Source organism: Chinchilla lanigera, unplaced genomic scaffold, assembly GCF_000276665.1.
Source record: "Chinchilla lanigera isolate Chin_1 unplaced genomic scaffold, ChiLan1.0 scaffold00018, whole genome shotgun sequence".
Classification (NCBI taxonomy): Eukaryota; Metazoa; Chordata; class Mammalia; order Rodentia; family Chinchillidae; genus Chinchilla; species Chinchilla lanigera.
Window position 1 is genome coordinate 29,977,395 of NW_004955419.1, and position 20,445 is coordinate 29,997,839.

The 20,445-nt window shown below is 40.0% G+C and overlaps 1 protein-coding gene across 11 annotated transcripts in view; it reads left to right on the top strand.

Annotated features, from left to right (window-relative positions):
- The window catches only part of Rnf38 (ring finger protein 38), a 159,789-nt gene that overhangs the window by 73,478 nt on the left and 65,866 nt on the right, over nucleotides 1-20,445 (top strand). For 4 of the 11 annotated variants that reach the window (XM_005382905.2, XM_005382909.2, XM_005382910.2 and 1 more), the window contains exon 1: nucleotides 15,866-15,953. The exons of 3 other annotated variants lie outside the window; for them this stretch is intronic. Coding sequence is in view for 4 of the 8 variants with exons in the window: in XM_005382901.1 (XP_005382958.1) it covers nucleotides 16,329-16,337 (9 nt within the window). In the remaining 4 variants the exon portion in view is untranslated. 4 more of the 11 variants (XM_005382901.1, XM_005382902.1, XM_005382903.1 and 1 more) reach the window with 1 other exon arrangement.

The following is a 20,445-nucleotide window of genomic DNA, read 5'->3' on the forward strand; positions in this document are numbered from 1 at the left end:
CATTAATTTCCAATTTCATTGCACTATGGTCAGATAATAGGCATGGGAGAATTTCAGTTGTTTTGCACATCGGTAGGTATGCTCTATGGGCTAGAATGTGGTCTGTTTTAGAGAAAGTCACATGTGCAGCTGAGAACAATGTGTATTCTGATGTTGTGGGGTGGAACACTGTGTTTACATCTACTAAGTCCATTTTTTCGCAGCTTTGGTTCAGATCTGTTGTTTCCTTGCTGTTATTTCTGTCCAGTTAACCTATCTCTTTGTGTAAATGGAGTGTTCAGGTCCCCTGTTAAAATAGTGTGATCAAATATATGTGTTTTCATATCTGTTAACATTTGTCTTATATAGTTTGGTGTCCAATATTTGGTGTGTACATATTTATGATTGTTATCTAGTCCTCTTGCAGTTTTTCCCTGACCAGGATGTGGTGACCTTCTTTATCTCTTTTCATCATTCTCTGTTTGAAGTTTACACTGTCTGCAAACATAATAGCTACCTCTGCTTTTTTCTGGGTTCCTGTTGCATGGAGGATTGTTTTGCATCCTTTGTCTTGCAGTGTATGGATATCCTTTTGAGTGAAATGTGTTTCCTGTGTACAGCGTATCGTTGGATTTTGTTTCTTAATCCACTCTGCCAGTCTGTTTCTTTCGACTGGTGAATTGAGGCCTTTTACATTTATGGTTATAACTGATATGTTTTTATTTATCAGTGTAATGTTATTTACTTGCGTTAGTTTCCTACTTTTTCTCCTTGTTTACTTGCTTGCTCTTCTTGACAGTTCCATTCTGCTGTTGTTCTTCCCATTGCAGTCAGATTTTTCTCTGTCTAGAATATCTTTTAGTACTCTTTGCAGCACTGGTTTGGCACTCATGAAGTTCTTAAATTTTTCTTTGTTGTGGAAATATTTTATTTCTCCGTTGAATTTGAGGGATAGTTTGGCAGGGTACATCAGTCTTGGTTGCAAGCTGTTTTGTCTCAGGATATATAATACTTTGCTCCAAGCTCTTCTCAGTTGGATGGTTTTTGCTGAGAAGTCTGCCATGATACTGATGGGCTTTCCTTTATAGGTAATCTGTTTCTTTCTTCCAGCAGCTTTTAGTATTCTGTTTTTTTGCTGGAGTAGTGGGAACTTGATTATTATATGTCTGTGTGTAGTTTTATTTTGGTTGTGGTTGGTTGGACTTCTGTATGTGTCATTTATCTGTACATCAGGTTCTGTTTCCTTTACTTGGGAAGTTTTCTGGTAATATGTCTGCAAATACTCTTTTTAAGTCTGTTGTGTTGTCTCCTGCTGTTTGCCTCCTGTTAGTCTTACATTATTCCTCTTTGCCTCGTCCTGCAGCTGCTGAATTGATCTTTTCCTGGATCCTTGCTGATTTTAAGAGATCCCTTGTTTCATGGTAGCTAGCTCCCATGCTGTCTTTAAAATCTGAAATTCTATGTTCAGCTTCATTCACGCGGTTTTTGCAGCTTTCAATGGAAGCTTTGATTTCCTGGAAGTCTCTTTGAATCTGGTTCATGCATTCTAAGTCATTTCTGTATTTTTCATTTAACATTTCTGTCCGTTGTGTATGTTCTTTTATTTTCTTATATGTTTGTTTCTTCTTCAGATGTTCTGAGGAGTTCTTTCATTATTATTGTCATTTCATTTTTTGCCTGAGAGATTATTTCTGATTTGATCTCTTCTATGGCCTTATGGAGTTGTTTCTTCACTTCCATTGCAATGATTTCTACAATTTCTGATGTGTGTTTACCACGTTCTCCTATGTGGATGTCTCCTGGACTTGTTCTAATTGGAGTGACGTTCTGGGATTGTGTTTTAGTCCTTTGTGTTGTCATGTTTGTTACCAGATGTTGAAAGCTCAGTTTCCCTCTTCAGTGGCTGCACAGCAAAGACTGCTAGTGTCCCTAGTTTTCCTGTTGGTCAGGCTTGCCCCTCAGTGTCCGCTGAGATGCTCTACTTAGTCTGGTGTTTTCTGGCAGATGCTGAAGTGTATCTAGTTATCCTATGTTTCAGACGCAGACAGTGGTGTCAACTGATGGCAGACCATCTGATCTGACATCTCCTTGAAATTCAGGGCATGTGCATGGACCGGACTCGGGTTGCACTGGTGGCAAAATCCTGGTCCAGTAGACCTGTATCCCTAGGCAGTTCTGCATACAGGCAAAACCCAGACACGATCTGCAGGGTCAACATTTTGTGGACCACCTAATTCTGTGTCTCCAGTCAGATCCGGATGCATACAGGAGCCAGATCCCGGGTGCTCAAACAGCAATGACAGATTGCCCGTGCCTATGACCTCCCAGGAGTTTGTGGTACATGTAAAGCACAGACTCAAACCACGGTACCAGCAGCTCATGGGGCTTCCATTCACTTGGTGCAGGGCACCCGCAAGGAGGGCCCACATGCAATCCCCAGTGAGAGCAGTTTGTGTGCCTTCTGAGTGAGGGACTCCTGTCTACCATGGGTGCACGGAGGGCAAAGACTCACTGTAATGACAGCGGGGTGCTAGGTTACCCGCTTCACCCCCAGGAAGTAGATAGGAAATACCTCGCTCTCTCTGAGTCTTTCAGCAGGGAACCGTGGTGGCAGCAGGTCGCAGCCCGCCTGGTTCTGCTTCTCTGGTCAGATCAGAACATGCATAGGAGCCAGATCCCTGCCGTTCAAACAGTAATCACAGACTGCCCGTGCCTGTGCCCTCCAGGAGTTTGGGGCACAAGTAAAGCAGACTCACACTGTGGTACCAGCATCTTGTGGGGTGGCTGCTCACTTGGTGCAGGGCATGCACAGGGAGGGCCCAAATGCGAACCCTGGTGGGAGCAGTTCGCAGACCTTCCAAATGAGGAATTCTTGTCTGTTGTGGATCACAAATAGATATTTTAAAAAATTAAATGAAAATTTAAAAAGATGCTAAGAGTATGTAGGTGTGGTAGTGCATACCTGTAATCCCAGTACTCTGGGATTGAAGCAGTAGGATCACAAATTTGAACCCAGTCTAGGCAATTTAGCATCCAGTGAGGGCTGGGGGGATGTAGCTTAGTGCAAAGGCCCCAGGTTAACTCTCCAGTACTGCTCCAAAATAATAAACCAGATCTCTATCTTCTGTGTCTCTGGCTAACCAATGGATTCAATAAATCTATAAGTGCACAGTATGATATTCCCTGAGATGAAGCTGCTAGAATAATGTTGCAGTGAGAATTATAGCTGCTCCAAAGATGTTGTTTACTAGCACAGACTTAATGAGAACTCTGCTTACTACCTGATGGTCAGCTCCTGCCCACACACTGCTGTAGAGATTGAATATGATGTGATGTATGGTGCATGTTTTATTTGCACCCTTAGCTTTCCACTTCTCATTTTATATGGGCTTTGCATTCCTGGCTCTGTACTTCTGTTATGGTGTGGGTCTCTATTTTCTGACTCGACTTATGCTATGTATTTAGATTTATTCATTTTTAACCTCTTAAATTCCTCCTTGGTCAGTGGCTTTTCACCCTGGATATACGTTACTCCCATCATACCTTCACTGTCATAAGAGCTTGTCTTCCAGCATCCCAATTGCTATGGTGCCATCCCTGACATCTCTTAGGTGCACTACAGGAACAGCCATCTAAACACCGTCCAGCCCCAGGGCTGGATAACTGGTTGTATGTTAAAGGAGGTTTTAAGCGGAGTTGAATTTGCAACCTTTGAGCCTTTTGCTAAAACATGAGCCTTTGCTACCCTCTTCTGGTCATTAGTACCTATAACTAGCGGGATGCTACTAATTTACCTTTTCTCCTTTTGACACTTTGGGTGAAACAGGTTGTACTGTTTTGCAGTGGATCAAGTCTTGGTAAATACTTCTCAGCCAGTACTCCTCAATGCAGCTTCACCTTTTAAGTTTTTTTGAAACTGATTTTGGTGAAAGGAAGGGGGAGTGTGAGCAGAGCTAGCTTTAGAGATATTTTAAAAATTTATCTTTTTGCCACCTTTTTCCTTTTCATTGCTCACTCCTTTGATTTTAAACTTCATTTCCCTTTTGAGGTTCACCTATTGAAAAATTGGAATTACCAGTGCTGTGAAATATTTACATATAATTAAATCAATTTATTGAATACATGATACGAGCTTGATGCTTTGCCAGATTTGAGGAGATTTAGTCCTTATGGCCAAAGAGTTTGCAGTCTGTTGTGCAGGACAGTCAAATAAATACACAATTACAAAGCAGAGTAACTCATACTATATTCTAATATAAAGGAGAGATATTAACTCAGGAATTGTGTTTGGTCTTAGTGGAATGAGGTTGTAGTCAGGGCACTTGGCAATGTATATGATGGAAGGACAGCCCTATTCTTGACGGTGGTAAGCAATGGGAAACTGGCTTTATAATTAGTAAAGGTCAAGGACTTCCAGTATGAAGACTATTTCCTCTAACCAATACCTATTTTGGCATTTTCTGTCCATGTGAATGAGTCTTTGGGGGACCAGGGGTGGAAAATTCTGTCTTGGTTTCTTTTCTGTTGTTGCTGAGACAAAATACCTGACACCCAGAATTAAGGAAGGAAAGGTTTATTTAGGTCACAAGTTTGTGGAGGTTTCAGTCCCTACTCAGCTGGCTCCAAGGCAAAGTGGTGGCACATGGCAGGGGCAACAGTTCCTGGTGGGAGCAAGTGGGAGGAGCAGCATTGTATGCAAACTGTCTGCCCCAGGGCAGGTGTAGCACTCACACCCATAATCCCAGCAATGGACTATGGATCAATTATAAACTCTAGGAGCCCATCCCATGACTGCATGAGGCTTTGGGGAGACATCCAGACACAAACCATAACATAATATTTCTCTAGTGTGCTTGAAAATGTATTTACAGTGGAAGTGCTTTCAAAAAGGCATGATTAGTAGATGGTTTTCTAGATGCAGATTATTAATTTCAGAATAATATATATGTTCTAAGGTTGTAGTTTTTCCTCAGAAATGTAGAAAAAGATTGAGCCATGTGCTGTGTGCACACCTGTAATCCCAGCTAACTTGGGAGGCTGAGAAAAGATCTTACGTTTAAAGCCAGCTGGAGCAATACAATGAGACCTCACCTCAAAACAAAACACAAATAAAGAAAACAGCAAATCTGACAGAACATTTAAAGTAATTTGATTCTAGGTACAGGTGGCTAGGCAACATCTACAAATAGAAAAAAGAATATTCCCTTAAGCATTTTCTGAAATTAACAAAAATCTTTCTAATAAAATTTAATTGAAAAGGACATTTGAAAATGGAAAATCACTGCTAATGTGAGTCAAGAACACATGTAAAAATTTTAAACAAAATATTAGCAAAGCACATCTACACATATGTTAGAAGGGCAACACAATAAAAGCAAAATGGATTAGGAACGTAAAAGTGGCTTAACATTTAAAAACCAATCTAATTCACATACTAACAGAAAATCACATACCTCTTACAGGTGCAGAAAATTTTGATACAATTAAATGTCCATTTATAATATAACTTTCTTTTTGAGACAGAGTCTTGCTATGCAGTTCAGGCTGCCCCTGAATTCATTGTGTAGCCCAGGATAGCCTCAAAGTAACAGCAATCTTCTTGCCTCAGCCTCCCAAGTGCTGGGATTACAGGCATGCCCCACCACACATACCCGGCATATAATAAAACTTTTAACAAATTAGAAATAGGACTCCCTTAATATACTGAAAGCATCTATGAAAAACCCTCAAAATCTTAGGCTTAAAGGTCAGAATTTTTGCAGTTGAAATCTTGAATAAGAAAAAGATAACCTGGGTGTGGTGGCACACACTTGTAATCTCAGCACTTGAAAGTTGAGACAAGATTGTGGCAAACTTGAGGCCAGCCTGAACTACATAGTTAACCCAAGGCCAGCCTGAACTGCAAAGACCCTGTCTCAAAAAACAAAACAAAACCAAACAAGAGAATAGACTGCTAAACCCAAAAACTCATACATAGACTGATAATTGGTTTTAATTTTAATTAATTTATTTTTTTTTAACAAACACATCCCTTTACAAAGTAGCATAAAAACAATACAAACAGTACAGACTTACAGACAAAGTGGTAGGAAGTTAATATCTTACTGATATCTTCAAAGTGGTTTCTCAGGAAAACAATTAGAGACATATGTGATTGATCAAACAGGTAATCATTAACTGTTCTTTTCAGTAAACCAAGAGAAACAGTAGTACAAGTATGTTAGCTATCCTGAATATACATACATACATACATAATTTCCCCTTCTTTCCTTTCTCTTTTTCCACAGCCCGGTTGCCCTTTACTTTTGAGCATTTTCCTTTTGATTCCCAATGTCTATCACACCTCCTAGTTTTTATTTACTCTTTCAGCTTCTCATACTAGTGAGACAATACATTGCTTACACATGCAGGTCTGATTTATTTCACTTGTGAGTATGGTTTCTAGTTGTGACCATTTACCTATAAAAGCCTCGAGTTTATCTTTCTTTATAGCTGAGTAATATTCATTGTATAAAAGTACCACAATTTTTTTATCCAATCCTCAGTGGATGGACATTTGGGTTGCTTCCACAACTTAGCAATTACAAATTGCGTTGCTATGAACATGGGTGCACATACATCGCTGTGATATGCTGTTTTCAGATCTTCTGGGAAAAATCCCAGAAGGGGAATAGCTGAGTTGAATGGGATCTCTAGACCTAGTTTGTTGAGAATCTCTGAACTGATTTCCACAGAGGTTTCACTAGTCTTCATTCCTATCAGCAGTGGAGAAGAGTTCCTATTTCTCCACAGCCTCACCAGCATTTGTTATTGGTTGATTTCTTAATGCTAGCCATTCTTCCTGGGGTGAGATGAAATCTCAAAATCGTTTTAATTTGCATTTCTCGAATGACTAATGATGTTGAACATTTTCTTATGTATTTATTTGCCATTTGTATTTCTTTATCTGAGAAGTGTGTATTCATCTCAGCTGCCCATTTTTGGATTGGGTCTTTGAATTTGGGGAGGCTGATATTTTTTAATTCTTTATATGTTTTAGATAGAAGACCTTTGTCTGAGGGACAGTCGGCTACAATTTTTTCCCAATTTGTGGGTTTTCTTTTTACTCTGCTGGTGATTTCTCTAGATGTGCAGAAACTTTTCAGTAAGATGAAATCCCAGTTATTGATTCTTTAAAGTATTTCACCAGCAGTTTGATTTTTGTTCATGAACTCTCTGCCTGCCCTGTGTATTCAAGATTTTTACCTGCTTTCTCTTCCAATAGATTTAGTGTTTCTGTTTTAATATTGAGACCTGTGATCCATTTTGACCTGAGTTTGGTACATGGTGATAGGCTTGGGTCTATTTTCAGCCTTTGGCAGGTGGCAATCCAATTTTTCCAGCACCATTTTTTAAAGAGGCTGTCATTCTTCCAGTGAGTTTGCTTGGCCTCTTTATCAAAGATTAGGTGGCTGAGTGTGTTTGTGGTTATGTCTATGTCTTCCAATCTGTTCCATTTATCTTCTGGTCTGTTTTTTAGACAGTACCATGTTTATTTTATTAGAGTAGCTTTGTAATATAATTTCAGGTCAGGGATTGTAATTCCACCTGACTTGTCATTATTACCCAAGATTGCTTTTGCTATTCTGGGTCTCTTCTGGTTCCAGATGAATTTAAGGAATGTTTTCTCGAGATCTGTGAAGTATGCTAATGGTAGTTTAATGGGACTTGCATTGAATCTGTACAACAATTTTGGTAGTATGACCATTTTCACAGTGTTGGTTCTTCATATCCATGAGCAAGGAATGTTCTTCCATTTATTGAAATCCTCTTTGATCTCTTTTTTCAGAGTACTGCAGTTTTCACTGAATAGATCTTTTACTTCTTTTGTTAGATCGATTCCAAATATTTCATTTTCTTGGATGTTATTGTGAAAGGTATGGTTTCCTTAATTACTCTCTCAGTCTTTTTGTTGTTTGTGTATAGGAATGCTATTGATTTTTGAGTGTTGACTTTGTATCCAGCTATGCTGCTGAATTTGTTGATTAATTCAAGGAGTGTTTTTGTGGAGTTTGGGGTCTTCCATGTAAAATATAATGTCATTTGCAAAAAGTGATAATTTTAGTTCTTCTTTTCCTATCCTTATTCCTTTTATTTCTCTCTCTTGTCTAATTGCTCTGCCTAATGCCTCCAGAACTCTGTTGAACAGGAGTGGTGTCAGTCGACATCCTTGTCTTGTTCCTGATTTTAAAGTAAAAGCTTTTAGTTTTTGTCCATTTAGTATGATGTTGGCTGCTGGTTTGTCATAGATGGCTTTGGTCAGGTTGAGGTAAAGGCCATCTATTCCTATTTTCTGTAAAGTTTTATCATGAATGCATGTTGGAGTTTGTTGAAAGCTTTTTCTGCATCTATTGAGATGATCATGTGGTTTTTGTCTTTGGCTGTATTGATATAGTATATAACATTAATTGATTTGCAAATATTGAACCATCCCTACATTCCTGAAATTAATCCGACTTGGTCTTGGTGCATGATTTTCTTTATGATTTTGCTGCATTGTATTTGCTAGTATTTATTGAGTATCTTTGTATCTATATTCAGGAGATTGGTTTGTAGTTCTCTTCTTGGTTGCGTCTTTGGTTTTGGTATCAGTATAATACTTGCCTCCAGGAATGAGTTAGGGAGAACTGCTTCCTTTTCAATTTCATTGAAGACTTTGAGGAGGGTTGTTAGTAAATCTTCTCTGAATTTCTTGTAAAATTCTGCTGGGACTCCATCAGGGCCTGGGCTTTTCTTTGCCAGTAAGTTAATCACATTTTCAATCTCATTAATTGATATTGGGTTGTTCAAAATTTTTATTTCTTTTTAGTCAACCTTGGTAATTCGTACATATCTAGGAATCTCTCCATTTCTTCTGAGTTTTCTATCCTATGGGAGTAAAGATTTTCAAAGTGGGTATTACTGATCGTCTGAATTTCTGAAGAATCTGTAGTAATTTTATTCTTTCCATACCTTATTGCATGAATGTGAGTTCTTTCTTTTTTTGATAAAGTTGGCTAGGGGTTTATCAATTTTATTTACTCTTTCAAGGAGGCAACTCTTTGGTTTATTATTTGTACGGTTTTCTTTGTCTCAATTGCATTAATTTGTGCCCTGATCTTTATAATCTCCCTTCTTTGGGCTTTGTGCTGGACTTGTACTTGTTTTTCTAAAATATTGAGGTACAGCCTTCAGCTGTTTATTTGTTCTCTTTCTGTTTTCCTTATGTGTGAGTTCACCACTATAAATTTTCCTCTGAGCACTGCTTTCATTGTATTCCCACAAATTCCGGTAAGTTGCATTTACATTTACATTTGTTTGTAGGTATTTTTTAAATTTTCTTTAATTTGTCTGCGACCTAATGGTTGTTCAGGAGGTGGTTGTTTAATTTCCAAGTGTTTATGTAGTCTTTGCAGTTCCTTTTGTCTTTCACTTCCAATTTCATTGCACTGTGGTCACTTAATATGCATGGGATAATTTCAGTTCTTTTGCATTTAGATAGGTATGCTGTATGAGTAGAATGTGGTCTATTTTAGAGGAAGTCCCATGTGCAGCTGAGAAAAATGTGTATTCTCACGTTGTGGGGTGGAACAGTCTGTGTACATCTACTGTGTCCATTTGTTCACAGCTTTGGTTCAAACCTGTTACTTCTTTCCTGAGTTTTTGTCCAGTTGACCTCTTTGTGTCCACGGGTTGTTGGGGTCCCCTATTACAATACTGGTATTAATTATATGGGTTTTCATGTCTGTTAAGATTTGTCTTATATAGTTTGGTGCTCCAGTATTTGTTGCATATGTGTTTATGATTGTTATCTCATCATCTTGCAGTTTTCCCCTAACAAGTATGTGGTGACCTTCTTTATCTCTTTTGATTGTTCTTGGTTTGAAGTTTACATTGTCTGCAAACGTAATAGCTACTCTTGCTTTTTTCTGGGTTCCTGTTGCATGGAGGATTGTTTTCCATCCTTGGACTTTCAGTCTATGCATTTCCTTTTGAGTAAAATCTGTTTCCCGTATACAGCATATCATTGGATTTTGTCTCTTAATCCACTCTGCCAGTCTGTTTCTTTCAACTGGTGAATTGAGGCCATTTACATTTATAGTTATAACTGATATGTGTTGAGGTATTATTGTCATGTTATTTACTTGCTCTTGGTTTCCTACTTTTTCTACCTGTTAAATTGCTTGCTCTGTTTACGGGTTACTTTTTATTGTTTGGCAAATTGCAGTCATTTTTTTCTCAGTGAAGGATATCTTTTCATACTCTTTGCAATGATTTTTTCGCACTCATGAGTTCTTCAGTTTTTTTTTTGTCATGGAAATACTTTATTTCTCCATAGGATTTAAAGGATAGTTTGGCAAGTTGCATCGGTCTTGGCTGGAAGTTGTTTTGTCTGAGGACCTGTAATATTTCATACCAAGCTCTTCTCGATGGGATGGTTTGTGTTGAGAAGTGTGCTGTGATTCTGATGGGCTTTCCTTTATAGGTAATCTGTTTCTTTTCTCTAGCAGCTTTTAATATTATGTTCTTTTGCTGGAGATCTGGGATCTTGACTGTTACATGTCTGGGTGTAGTTTCATTTTCGTTACGGGTATTTGGAATTCTGTATGCCTCATTTACTGTATGTCAGGTTCTGTTTCCATGCTTGGGAAATTTTCTGCTATTATTTGTGCAAATATTCTTTTGATGTTATTTGTGTTGCCTCCTGCTGTTTCATTTACGCTTATTAGTTCTACACTATTCTTTTTCCTTCATCTTGCAGCTTTGAATTGATTTTTCCTGGTTCCTTGTTGATTTTAAGAGATCCTTTCTTTCATGATCGCTAGCTGCCGTGCTGTCTTCAAAATCTGTAATTCCATCTTTGGCTTCGTTCAAGTGGTTTTGACAGCTTTCAATGGAAGCTTTGATTTCCTGCATGTCTCTTTGAATCTGGTTCATGCATTCTAATTTATGTCTATAGTTTTCATTTAACAATTATGTCCGTTGCCTATTATCATCTATTTGTTTATATGTTTCTTCTTCAGATATGCTGAGCATTTCTTTCATTATTATTGTCATTTCATTTTTTGCTGAGAGATTATTTCTGGTCTGATCTGATCTGATCTCTTCTAAGGCCTGATGAAGTTGTTTCTTCACTTCCATTGCAATCATTTCAGGAATTTAAGGTGTGTTTTTACCATGTTCTGCTATGTTGATGTCTCTTGGACTTGTTTTGAGTTGTGTGGTGTTCTGGGATTGTGTTTTAGTCCTTCATCTTGTCATGTTTGATACCAGATGTACAACACTCAGTCTCCCTCTTCCCTGGCACCTTAGCAAAAGTTGCTTGTTTCCCTAGTTTTCCTGGTGGCCAGGCTTGCCCTTCAGTGACTGCTGAGATGCACTGCTTAGTCTGGGACTTTCTGGCAGATGATGAAGTGTATCTAGTTCTCCGTAGTCTCAGATGTGAACCGTGATGTCAGCTTCTGGCAGACAGTCTGATCCAGCATCCCCTCACCTCGCAGGGCACATGTAAGACCCAGAATTGGGTTGCACTGGTGGTGGAATCTCAGGTTAGTGATCCTGTGTCCCCAGGCAGTTGAGGGTACAGGCAAAACCCAGACACAAACTGCAGGGTCAACAATTTGTGGACCACCTGATTCTGTGTCTCTAGGCAGCTCAGGATATGCATAGGAGCCAGATGTGGGTGCATTGGCTGTGATCACAGACCACCTGTGTCTGTGACCTATAGGAGGTCAGGGCGCAAGTAAAGCCCAGACCCGAACGGTGGTGCCAGCCCCTCGTGGAGCGCCTGCTCTAGTACCTCAGGTGGTACAGGGCACACGCAGGGCCTAAATGCGAACCCCGGTGATAGCAGTTTGCAGGCCTTCTTTGTGAGGATCTGCTGTCTGCACCGGGCGCATGGATGGCAGAGAGTGAGAGTGTAATGGCGGCGGGCTCATGGGTTGCCTGTTCTGCCCACAGGACATAGATGGGAAATACCTGGTTCTCTTGGTGGTGTTCGGCTATGAACTGTGATGTCAGCAGGTTGCGGTCTGCCTGATTCTGCATCTCCAGTCAGTTCAGGATGGGCACAGGAGCCAGACATGGGGTGCACTGACGCTGATCACAGAGAACTTGTGTCTGTGACTTCCAGGATGTCAGGGCACAAGTAAAGCCCAAACCCGAACCGTGATTGCAGCAGCTTGTGGAGCGTCTGTTCTAATACCTCACTTGGTGCCAGGCACACACAGTGATGATTGGTTTTTAATAGATGAGCAGTTCAAAGTAGTCTTTTCAATATATTATGCTGTGTAAAGTACTGGCAGATACTAAAATAAAAATCATGGGCCTGGGGATTTAGCTGAGCAGCACAGTGCCTGCCTGGCAAGCGTGAGGTCGTGAGTTTGATTCCCAGTACCAGAAAAAACAAAACAAAACAAAACAAAACAAAAAAACCTAACCAAACAAATAAAAATCATTCCAGGTCACAATGTAGATCTAAACATGAACCTGAAATTATAAAAGCTCAAAGAAAATAATGCAGGAAATTAGCTTTATAACCCAAATGTTAGGGAAGACCTGTCCCTTCTTTTTCCCTTCCCCCTCCTCACACCACCTCCCCCTCTATCTTGTGCTTGGAGTTAAACCAAGAATCTCATACACACTATGCAAGTGTTGGGCCCCCTCCTCCAACTGTATCTCCAAACAGATTTCTTAAACAGGATAACAGCAGGCAAACCCCAAACCAGTAACCATCTTTAGATTTTAGTGGTGGGAAAACTTAATGGTTTATTCATGTGATCTGCTACAAGTGACCCAGTGGGGGGAATAACGTGATGGTGTAAAAAGAGGGAGAATTGTTAGAGAAACATTCTTGAAAGGGAAGATGGAGAATTCAAAAACAGGCCAAATTTGCTCACCTTGTTATCATTTCTAATTTCTATAGAGTGGTGGTTACCTAGATTGGTTTGTGCTGGCTGCTGTTATTCCCATATATTAGAATGGTTGGACATGGATACAATAACTACCAGATTTATTTGAAGGCACTTTACTATTTTCCTGTTTGGTAAGCAATGTTTTGACATTTTAATTTTAGTCAGGTACACTTTTCAGTGTTATTCTCTTATGAAATCCAAAGGGCAGGCAGCCTTGGAATCAGAATTCTTAAAAAGTTCTTTCCATAGCAGTTACTTTTCATACAAATGCTGTGCTGTCCCCTAGCTACATGTGTTTTTTTTTTTTTTTTCCGGTACTGGGAATCGAACTCAAGACCTTGCGCTTGCCAGGCAGGCTCTGTGCCGCTGAGGTAAATCCCTAGCCTCCCACATGTGGGTTTTTAAACCAGTTAGGAACTACATTCCAGGTTATTCAGTAGCCACATAGAATTTTAGCTACTGGCAATGTTTTGGTTGTTCCAGATGTAGAACATTTCCATCATTGTAGAAAGTTTTTTTAGATGACTGTTGAATGGGATTTTCTGGCTTTGTCAGCAGACACCAAATAAAATTTTAGCTTGACTGAAGTAGAGCAACTACTCTCCCTATAATTTTTTTTTTTCCTGTACTGGTATCGAACTCAAGACCTCGTGCTTGCCGTGCAGGCGCTGCGCCTTTGAGCTACATCCCCAGCCCTCTGCCTGTAATTTAACCCCTGACACATTAGGTCACCCAAAGTGACTCACCTTAAAAGTCTGTCACTCATTGACCCTTTACCAGCACCAGATTTTCTGGTTAAGAAATCAGTTAGAGAAGAATTGCAGTACAAAATGTCCAACCTGGAAGTGTCACAGCATTGTTTACATCTTGATAGATTTTTTTAGATTAAGCCTTTAGACCCAGTTAGCTAAAATTGTAACCATTTGAGAGGTTTTCAAAGAGTTTGCCTCACAGTGGGTTGGCTGGAATACAATGATTCTTTTAAATTCATGGGTCAGGACTGTTAGATTTTTGCTGGTATGATTAGCATTTGAGGAATCTGCTTTATGTTAATTCGACAGCTCCCAAATGATAATTTTCCTTCCAGTTTCCCTCTTATCACATAACCTATACCCAAGCATGAAGGAAAAGCTGTTTCAGGGTGGTATGCATTACATAAGGAAACATTTTGTTGAAATTCCAGTGGAAGCTGTGTAATACCAGGCAAATCCATAGTAGTAGAGTGAGAACTGTGAGGGATCCAGAGGTTAGAAATTGGGGATGTGGCACAGTATGAAGGTCTTGAGCTCAACCCTCAATACCATATAAAAAATAAGAATTAAAAAGTGGATTATATTGGGTATACTTAAAGGTATAATTGGGAGTATAATTGAAGCATGATGTGGGGGAAAAAAAAATCTTAAAATTTTGGACACTTCCAAACTGGCCATTTTGGCAGAAGATTTAGGAGGAGAGTAGGTAACTGGGCTACACAATGGGAGTACAGGCCTGGGGTCGGAATATTTTCATAGGAGCCTGTTATCTCATCCCAGCTTTCCCTGGCCCTAGAATTATTGCTGGAATTTTGATAAAGCAGTTGCTAAGTGCCTGCTCTTTTGATTTAGGCCCTAGGGTTGGACCTTGGGGTTACAGTCACAGGAAATCATGGTGCTCAGTCCAATATAGGAGACAAATGTATAGAAATAATTACTATATGGTGTATTCATATATAGAGTGTACAAGGTTCAGAGGATCCTGAAACATGATTTTAGTTTGGGTCCCATTTCCTACCTGAAGCAGCTGAGGCTCAGGGGGATAGGAGATAGGTTTACCCAAAGAAATAAAAACTTGGTTTTCTGCTGCTGACTGGTTCTTAATTTGTGCTACCACTCTTAAAACATCACCATCCTTGTGACTTACCTAATTTCTGCTTTGAAAAGCGCACCTCTCCCATGATATACCCTTGACTTGCTCGCTCTCTATCTCTACTCCCGTACCATTTCTTGTATTTTCCTTTTATTTCTTGTTTTTATGGGCGACCTTACTTCCTCTCTTCCTCTTCGATATTGAGCATGATGAGCCATGTTGGCTTTAGTCTTCCAGTTTATTTCACACCCCGTGTTGTAAAAGTTTATGAAGCCTGAGACTCCCAAGTTGGATTTGAACCCACTTGCCCCATTGTGAAACACTTCTGTCTACAGCAACAAAAATTTCTGCCTCTCGAGCCACTTGTACTTTGGGAATTGAGTTTACAGAATTTGGAAACATTCCTGGCTTGGGAATTGAGTTTACAGAATTTGGAAACACTCCTGGCGCCCGCAGGCTGGCTAGGGAGGTGAGGTAGGGCGGGGCGGCGCTGCGCTGCGCTGCGCAGAAGAGCTGCGCTGCGCTGCGCAGAAGAGCTGCGCTGCGCTGCGCAGAAGAGCTGCGCTGCCATTCTGTTGCCGGAACTAGTCCTAAGCGTCCCTGAACTGCGGCGCTGCCGCCCCCCCCTCCCGCGGAGGGTGGAAACAAAGGGGGCTGTTGGACCCAGCCGATGTGGGAAGGGGCGGAGCGCTCAGGCGGTCTCTCAGGTGGAGCAGCCTAGGTTTGTGCTGGCAGGAGGGCCACCCGAACTCAGAGGAGTTGGGTCCCCTCTGCTCCGCGTCTTGCGGCCTAGCAGTGAGGGTGCGTTGCTTGCGCGCGCAGCAGAAGGCAGTGCGCCGGCGCGCGGCGAGCCCGGGTCCTTGATCCTTGATCGTCCAGGCCCTGTGCTGCGGGGCAGGACCCCTCGAGTGGTTGTGAGTCGATCCCGAGCAAGATGGTGCCTCCCAGGCATTAGCCGACTTTGGTCAGTTCTGGGCTTGCAGCCTTCGTATCCTGATGCGGCCCATGTGATGGTGCTGGGAGGAAGGAAGCGCCGTGACAGTGCCTCAGTCGGAGCCCGGGTTCCGGGCTTGAGGAGGCTCAGGAGCGGAGGAACTGGCGAGTTGGCCGCTGGCTGAGCGATTGGTCACAATAGGAGGTGGTGGCGCAGCGGGGAGCCGCGGGAGCAGCCCCGCAGGGCGGAGCCTCCCTTTGAAGGTACTGGTTACGGTAGCCTTTGGCTCCCAAGCGAGGGTGGGACGGGCCGCGGCTTTTGGGAGCTTGAGGTTCGAGGCCGCCCCAGGTCCTCCGGAGGTTTGGCCCGGCAGCTCCACTCTCTTTGTTCCGGGAGCAGCAGCGAGGAGATGCAGCCACGGCTAGTGGGAAAGCCATCCCGCCTTCGCCTGGCAGATGGCCCGGCCCTTTTGCTCCCTCCCTCTTTGCCAAGGCGCAGGTGAACGCAAACCACCCAGGAGAACGCAAAACCTGATTGAAAGGGACCTCTCTCTCGAGGCCTTCTTGTCCCTCGGCCCCAGTTTTCTGGACAGGCTCCGTTTTGTTCTCAGGGAATGGAAATTCTTTCAGGAGTGAAGAATGAGAGAGGTTGGTTGGAAAGGGAGTTTTGGAGGTTATTGAGGGCTAAAGAAAACTTTTTTTTTGCTTTTCGGCGTATGGTTTGTAAGTATAGGTGGTTTTTGCTTTGTGTTGCAAAAATGATGTATATTATTTAGTAAAAGTTGCATATGTTGACCTTTTTATCATAAATAGAAGGAGATGCTAAGTGTGGCCTTTGCTGGAGCCTATGAATTGCTATTGCATTTTTCTTAAGTGGTGAACCGAATATGAAAATTAAATGTATTCAGTGCTTCTACACAATCGTTTTTTACCTTAGAATTTCAAACCGTTTGGATCTTATTTTACCCTGATTACTGGTACTATGGTTGTAATCATATTTATTCTAAGTTGTTATAAGTAGCAAGCAGTCCGTGTATCTAGGCTTTTTTAAAAATCCAGTTTTTATAAGGATAATTGAGGTCAAAGTAAATTTGTTCCTTCTGGGAAGACGTTCCTATGGAAGAAATAGTACTCCTGTAGAAGTAACAATACAGCATAAAACATATCAGATTGTGTGTGGGAGTGTGGATCACTTTGAAATCAAAAGATGAAATTTCTAACTTGAATTTTACAGAAAATTTGTGTCCGATACTTGTATTTCATCTTTTGAAACTCATTATAGAAATCTACTTTAAGGTTGATTTTTAGTTTTCTGTAAAACTTACTCCTGAAAGAATTAGAGGCCTTGAGGTTATAATGAAGTTTTGCCGCAGAGTGACCATGTGAGCTTCTGAGCCTCCTTTGTAAAGTATGACATAATTGGACTTTAATAACTTATGCTCCCTCCATCTCTGATATCCTTTGTGATTTAAAAAGGTAGTTTCTGTATTTGTTAAAATTTGTATATATATTCTCTTTTTAAAGCTAACCTAAATTGGCACGTTAATCTGGGTAGGTTAGGTATTGAGAATTTTTTCTACTAGAACAACCTCATTTTTGAAGAAGAGTAATAAACAGATGTTATAGTCAGAAGTAACTGAATCTGTTAGCATCATAACGTATGGACAGTAGGATGTAGATTTATTGTCTCTCAGCTGACCCACAACTTAGGTTACCCAGCCAGACTTTTCCATTTGTGCTAATTTTGTACTCTTCCTTAGGCTAAGAGGAAACTGGGAGTGAGAAATCTGAAGATAAAAATCTCTGAAATGATTAGGAACTTTGTTTATTGCTCAAGATGATCTGTTTCCTACTTATATTTTATTTCATTTGTTTTCACTGTTTTGGTGCTGCCTCTAAGTCGTTACCATTTTTTTAAAAAGTCATTCTGCTAGGAAAGTAGTTCTTGTATCTTAATTGTTTAATGGTGTCTGGATTGCCTTACTAATTTTCCTAGGTTGTTTTCCTGTTTAAAAACCTAGATTGGTTTGTGCTGGCTACTGTTATTCTCATATATTAGAATGGTTGGACATGGGTGCAATAACTACCAGACTTATTTGAAGGCGCTTCACTATGTTCTTGTTTGGTAAGCAATGTTTTGACTCTTTAATTTTAGTCAGGTACACTTTTCAGTGTTATTCTCTTATGAAATCCAAAGGGCAGGCAGCCTTGGAATCAGAATTCTTAAAAAGTTCTTGCCATAGCAGCTACTTTTCATACAAATGCTGTGCTGTCACCTAGCCTCCTATTTAAAAAAAAGATATTTATCAGTATGATAGCAGTTTTTAGTTTTCTTCTACTCTGATTAGCTCATAGTTTGTTTTTCTTTTTCTCTACAGAGAAAACAAAGTGATTGTAAACATGCATTTTGGACCATTCAGTTAGTTCTGCTCTAGTTTATTCATCAGCAGATGTTAAATACCTAACATGATACAGTTTACCTAGAAATAAAGCAAATGCTCGAGCTCTGTAGAAACCTAATGAGAAAGAAATTTGGAGAAAATAGATGAAGAGGGGTCATGTACACAGTCTCATTTTAGCAGACATTGACATCTTTTCATGTTCCTTAGTTGCTTAGGTCTCACTTCCCTTTTAACTTTGTTAAATTTTTGAAAATTGTTAACTTCTCAAAAATTATCCTTGCTAACTTTTTAAAAATTATCCTTTGGAGAAATTGTGACAGTTTTATAAAGATAGTAGAATGACATTTATCTCTTACCACATCCTTCAATCATGTGCTTTTTGTATTTTAAATTGTTGAAGCTTAGAGAGGAAAGATTATAGCAGTTCAGTGTTTGGGCCTCAGGGATCCAGAATCAAGTCCTTGATCTGTTGTGGTTTTTGTTTTGTTTTGTTTTGTTTTCAATCATAAGCATATGCAAAGTTGGTCAAAGCCTTTTTAGAAAGCAGTGCTAAAGGAGGTGTGGTGGTGCATGCTTGTAATCCTAGCACTTGGAGGCTGATGCAGGAGGATTGCTGCGAGTTTAAAGCCAGTCTAGACTACATAGGAAGATTCTGTTTCAAAAAAACAAAAAGTGGCTTTATGGAGTCATAAATTACATACTATAAAATTTACTTGATTCAAATCAACAATTATTGCTAAATATACAGGGTTGTGCAGCCACTACCACAGTTCAGCTTTGTAACATTTCTGCCATCCCCCAGAGATATACCTATGTGCAGGCCTAACTTTTACGTGGCATCTAGAGGTACATATCCCTGCTTCCAAGGCCCCTTCCCTATTCTGCACTAGAAAAATCCTATTGGCAAACTCTGCTTCCAGAAAACAAAATCTAAAGAAAGATTTGTCTTAGGCGCGGTGATACAATTGACCTTAAAGACAAGGCAGCCTTGAGGTCTAGGTTCATTCTCATAATAGAGGAGGGAGCGGAGAATCTACCAGCAAGCACATGTAGTATAAATATCTCACTGCTTTTCTTTCCTGAGCGGGGATATGATGGTCCCAATTTAGTGTGCAGATGATATATAGGTGAGCAAACTGAGTCATTCCCATTCTGTGATGAAAGCTTTTAGCCTATCTCATTCTAATCAGGTTCATAAGAAACTTGTGACATAAACTACAAAGGCAAGCTTATTGTATCATTTGATTAGTTTGGAAGATTATCCTTTCAACACATAGTTGAGTGCCTGTTTAATGCTGCACATTCTTCTAGATAAGACAGTATAGTGAACATTTGACTAATCTTTAGAGTGCTTAAAGTTTTTCTTCCCAATGTTCTAAAATAAATTTTGTCTCAAATTAATGAAGTTTCATGCATGACTCTGGCATTTACATAATTTTGTCCCCCTTTCCTTAATAACCTCTATATTTTGGTTGCTGCATTTTCATGGCTATGTAATAGTTCACAAAGTGGATGTGTCATAGTTTTTTTTTTTTTTTTTTTAATTGCTGCTCTATACTGTGGTGAATGTATTTGGTCATATTGCTTTCCTTTTAGTTTGGAGTATAACCTGAGAATTTATCAGATTAAAGATTACTGCTCCAACATAATACATATCGTTTACCTAATTGTGTTTTAAGACATCAATATTTGCCGTGGGACCCCCTCCCCCCCGCCCCCATGGCTGTTTTGGAGAAAGGTGTTTAGACCTTTGAGCAACTTTATTTTGTAGAAAGTACATTATTAATATTAGCCTAGAGGCAGTGTACCTGCAACTCCTGTACCTCACCTTTATGAGGAAAACATAAATGAGTAAGGAAGAAAACTATCATCAGAAGCAATTTTAGGTGGAACAATTTCTGGACATTGTCTTCTAAATTGTGTTATTTTTAGCACAGTAACTGGTAAGAATTATATTTTCCAAAAAGAAGGTTAAATTGTTGATTATATTATGGTTACCAAAACAGAAAGGCTATATTAGTAGATGTCCTAAAATAATAAAGTATTGGTGCTTAAAGGTTAAGCTGTTTTCTGTAAACATGTCTTATGAAACACAGTGGGTTGTTTTTCAGTTATGTTGGATTAATTAAATAAATTAAATAAATAATAAAAATCAGAAGTTCTGAGAGTTTCACAGAACTCTGTGAATGTTGGGAATGTTTCTATGACAGGACTTTGCAAGTACAGGTTACATGGTAAGGGCAGGCTGAAGTTACCAAATCTTTGCAGTGTTCTGTTACATGCAACAGTTGCCAGTCTAGAAGCAAAATAAAATTGTATCAGCCTTCAGGTATAAACTATATCCCATATTTTTT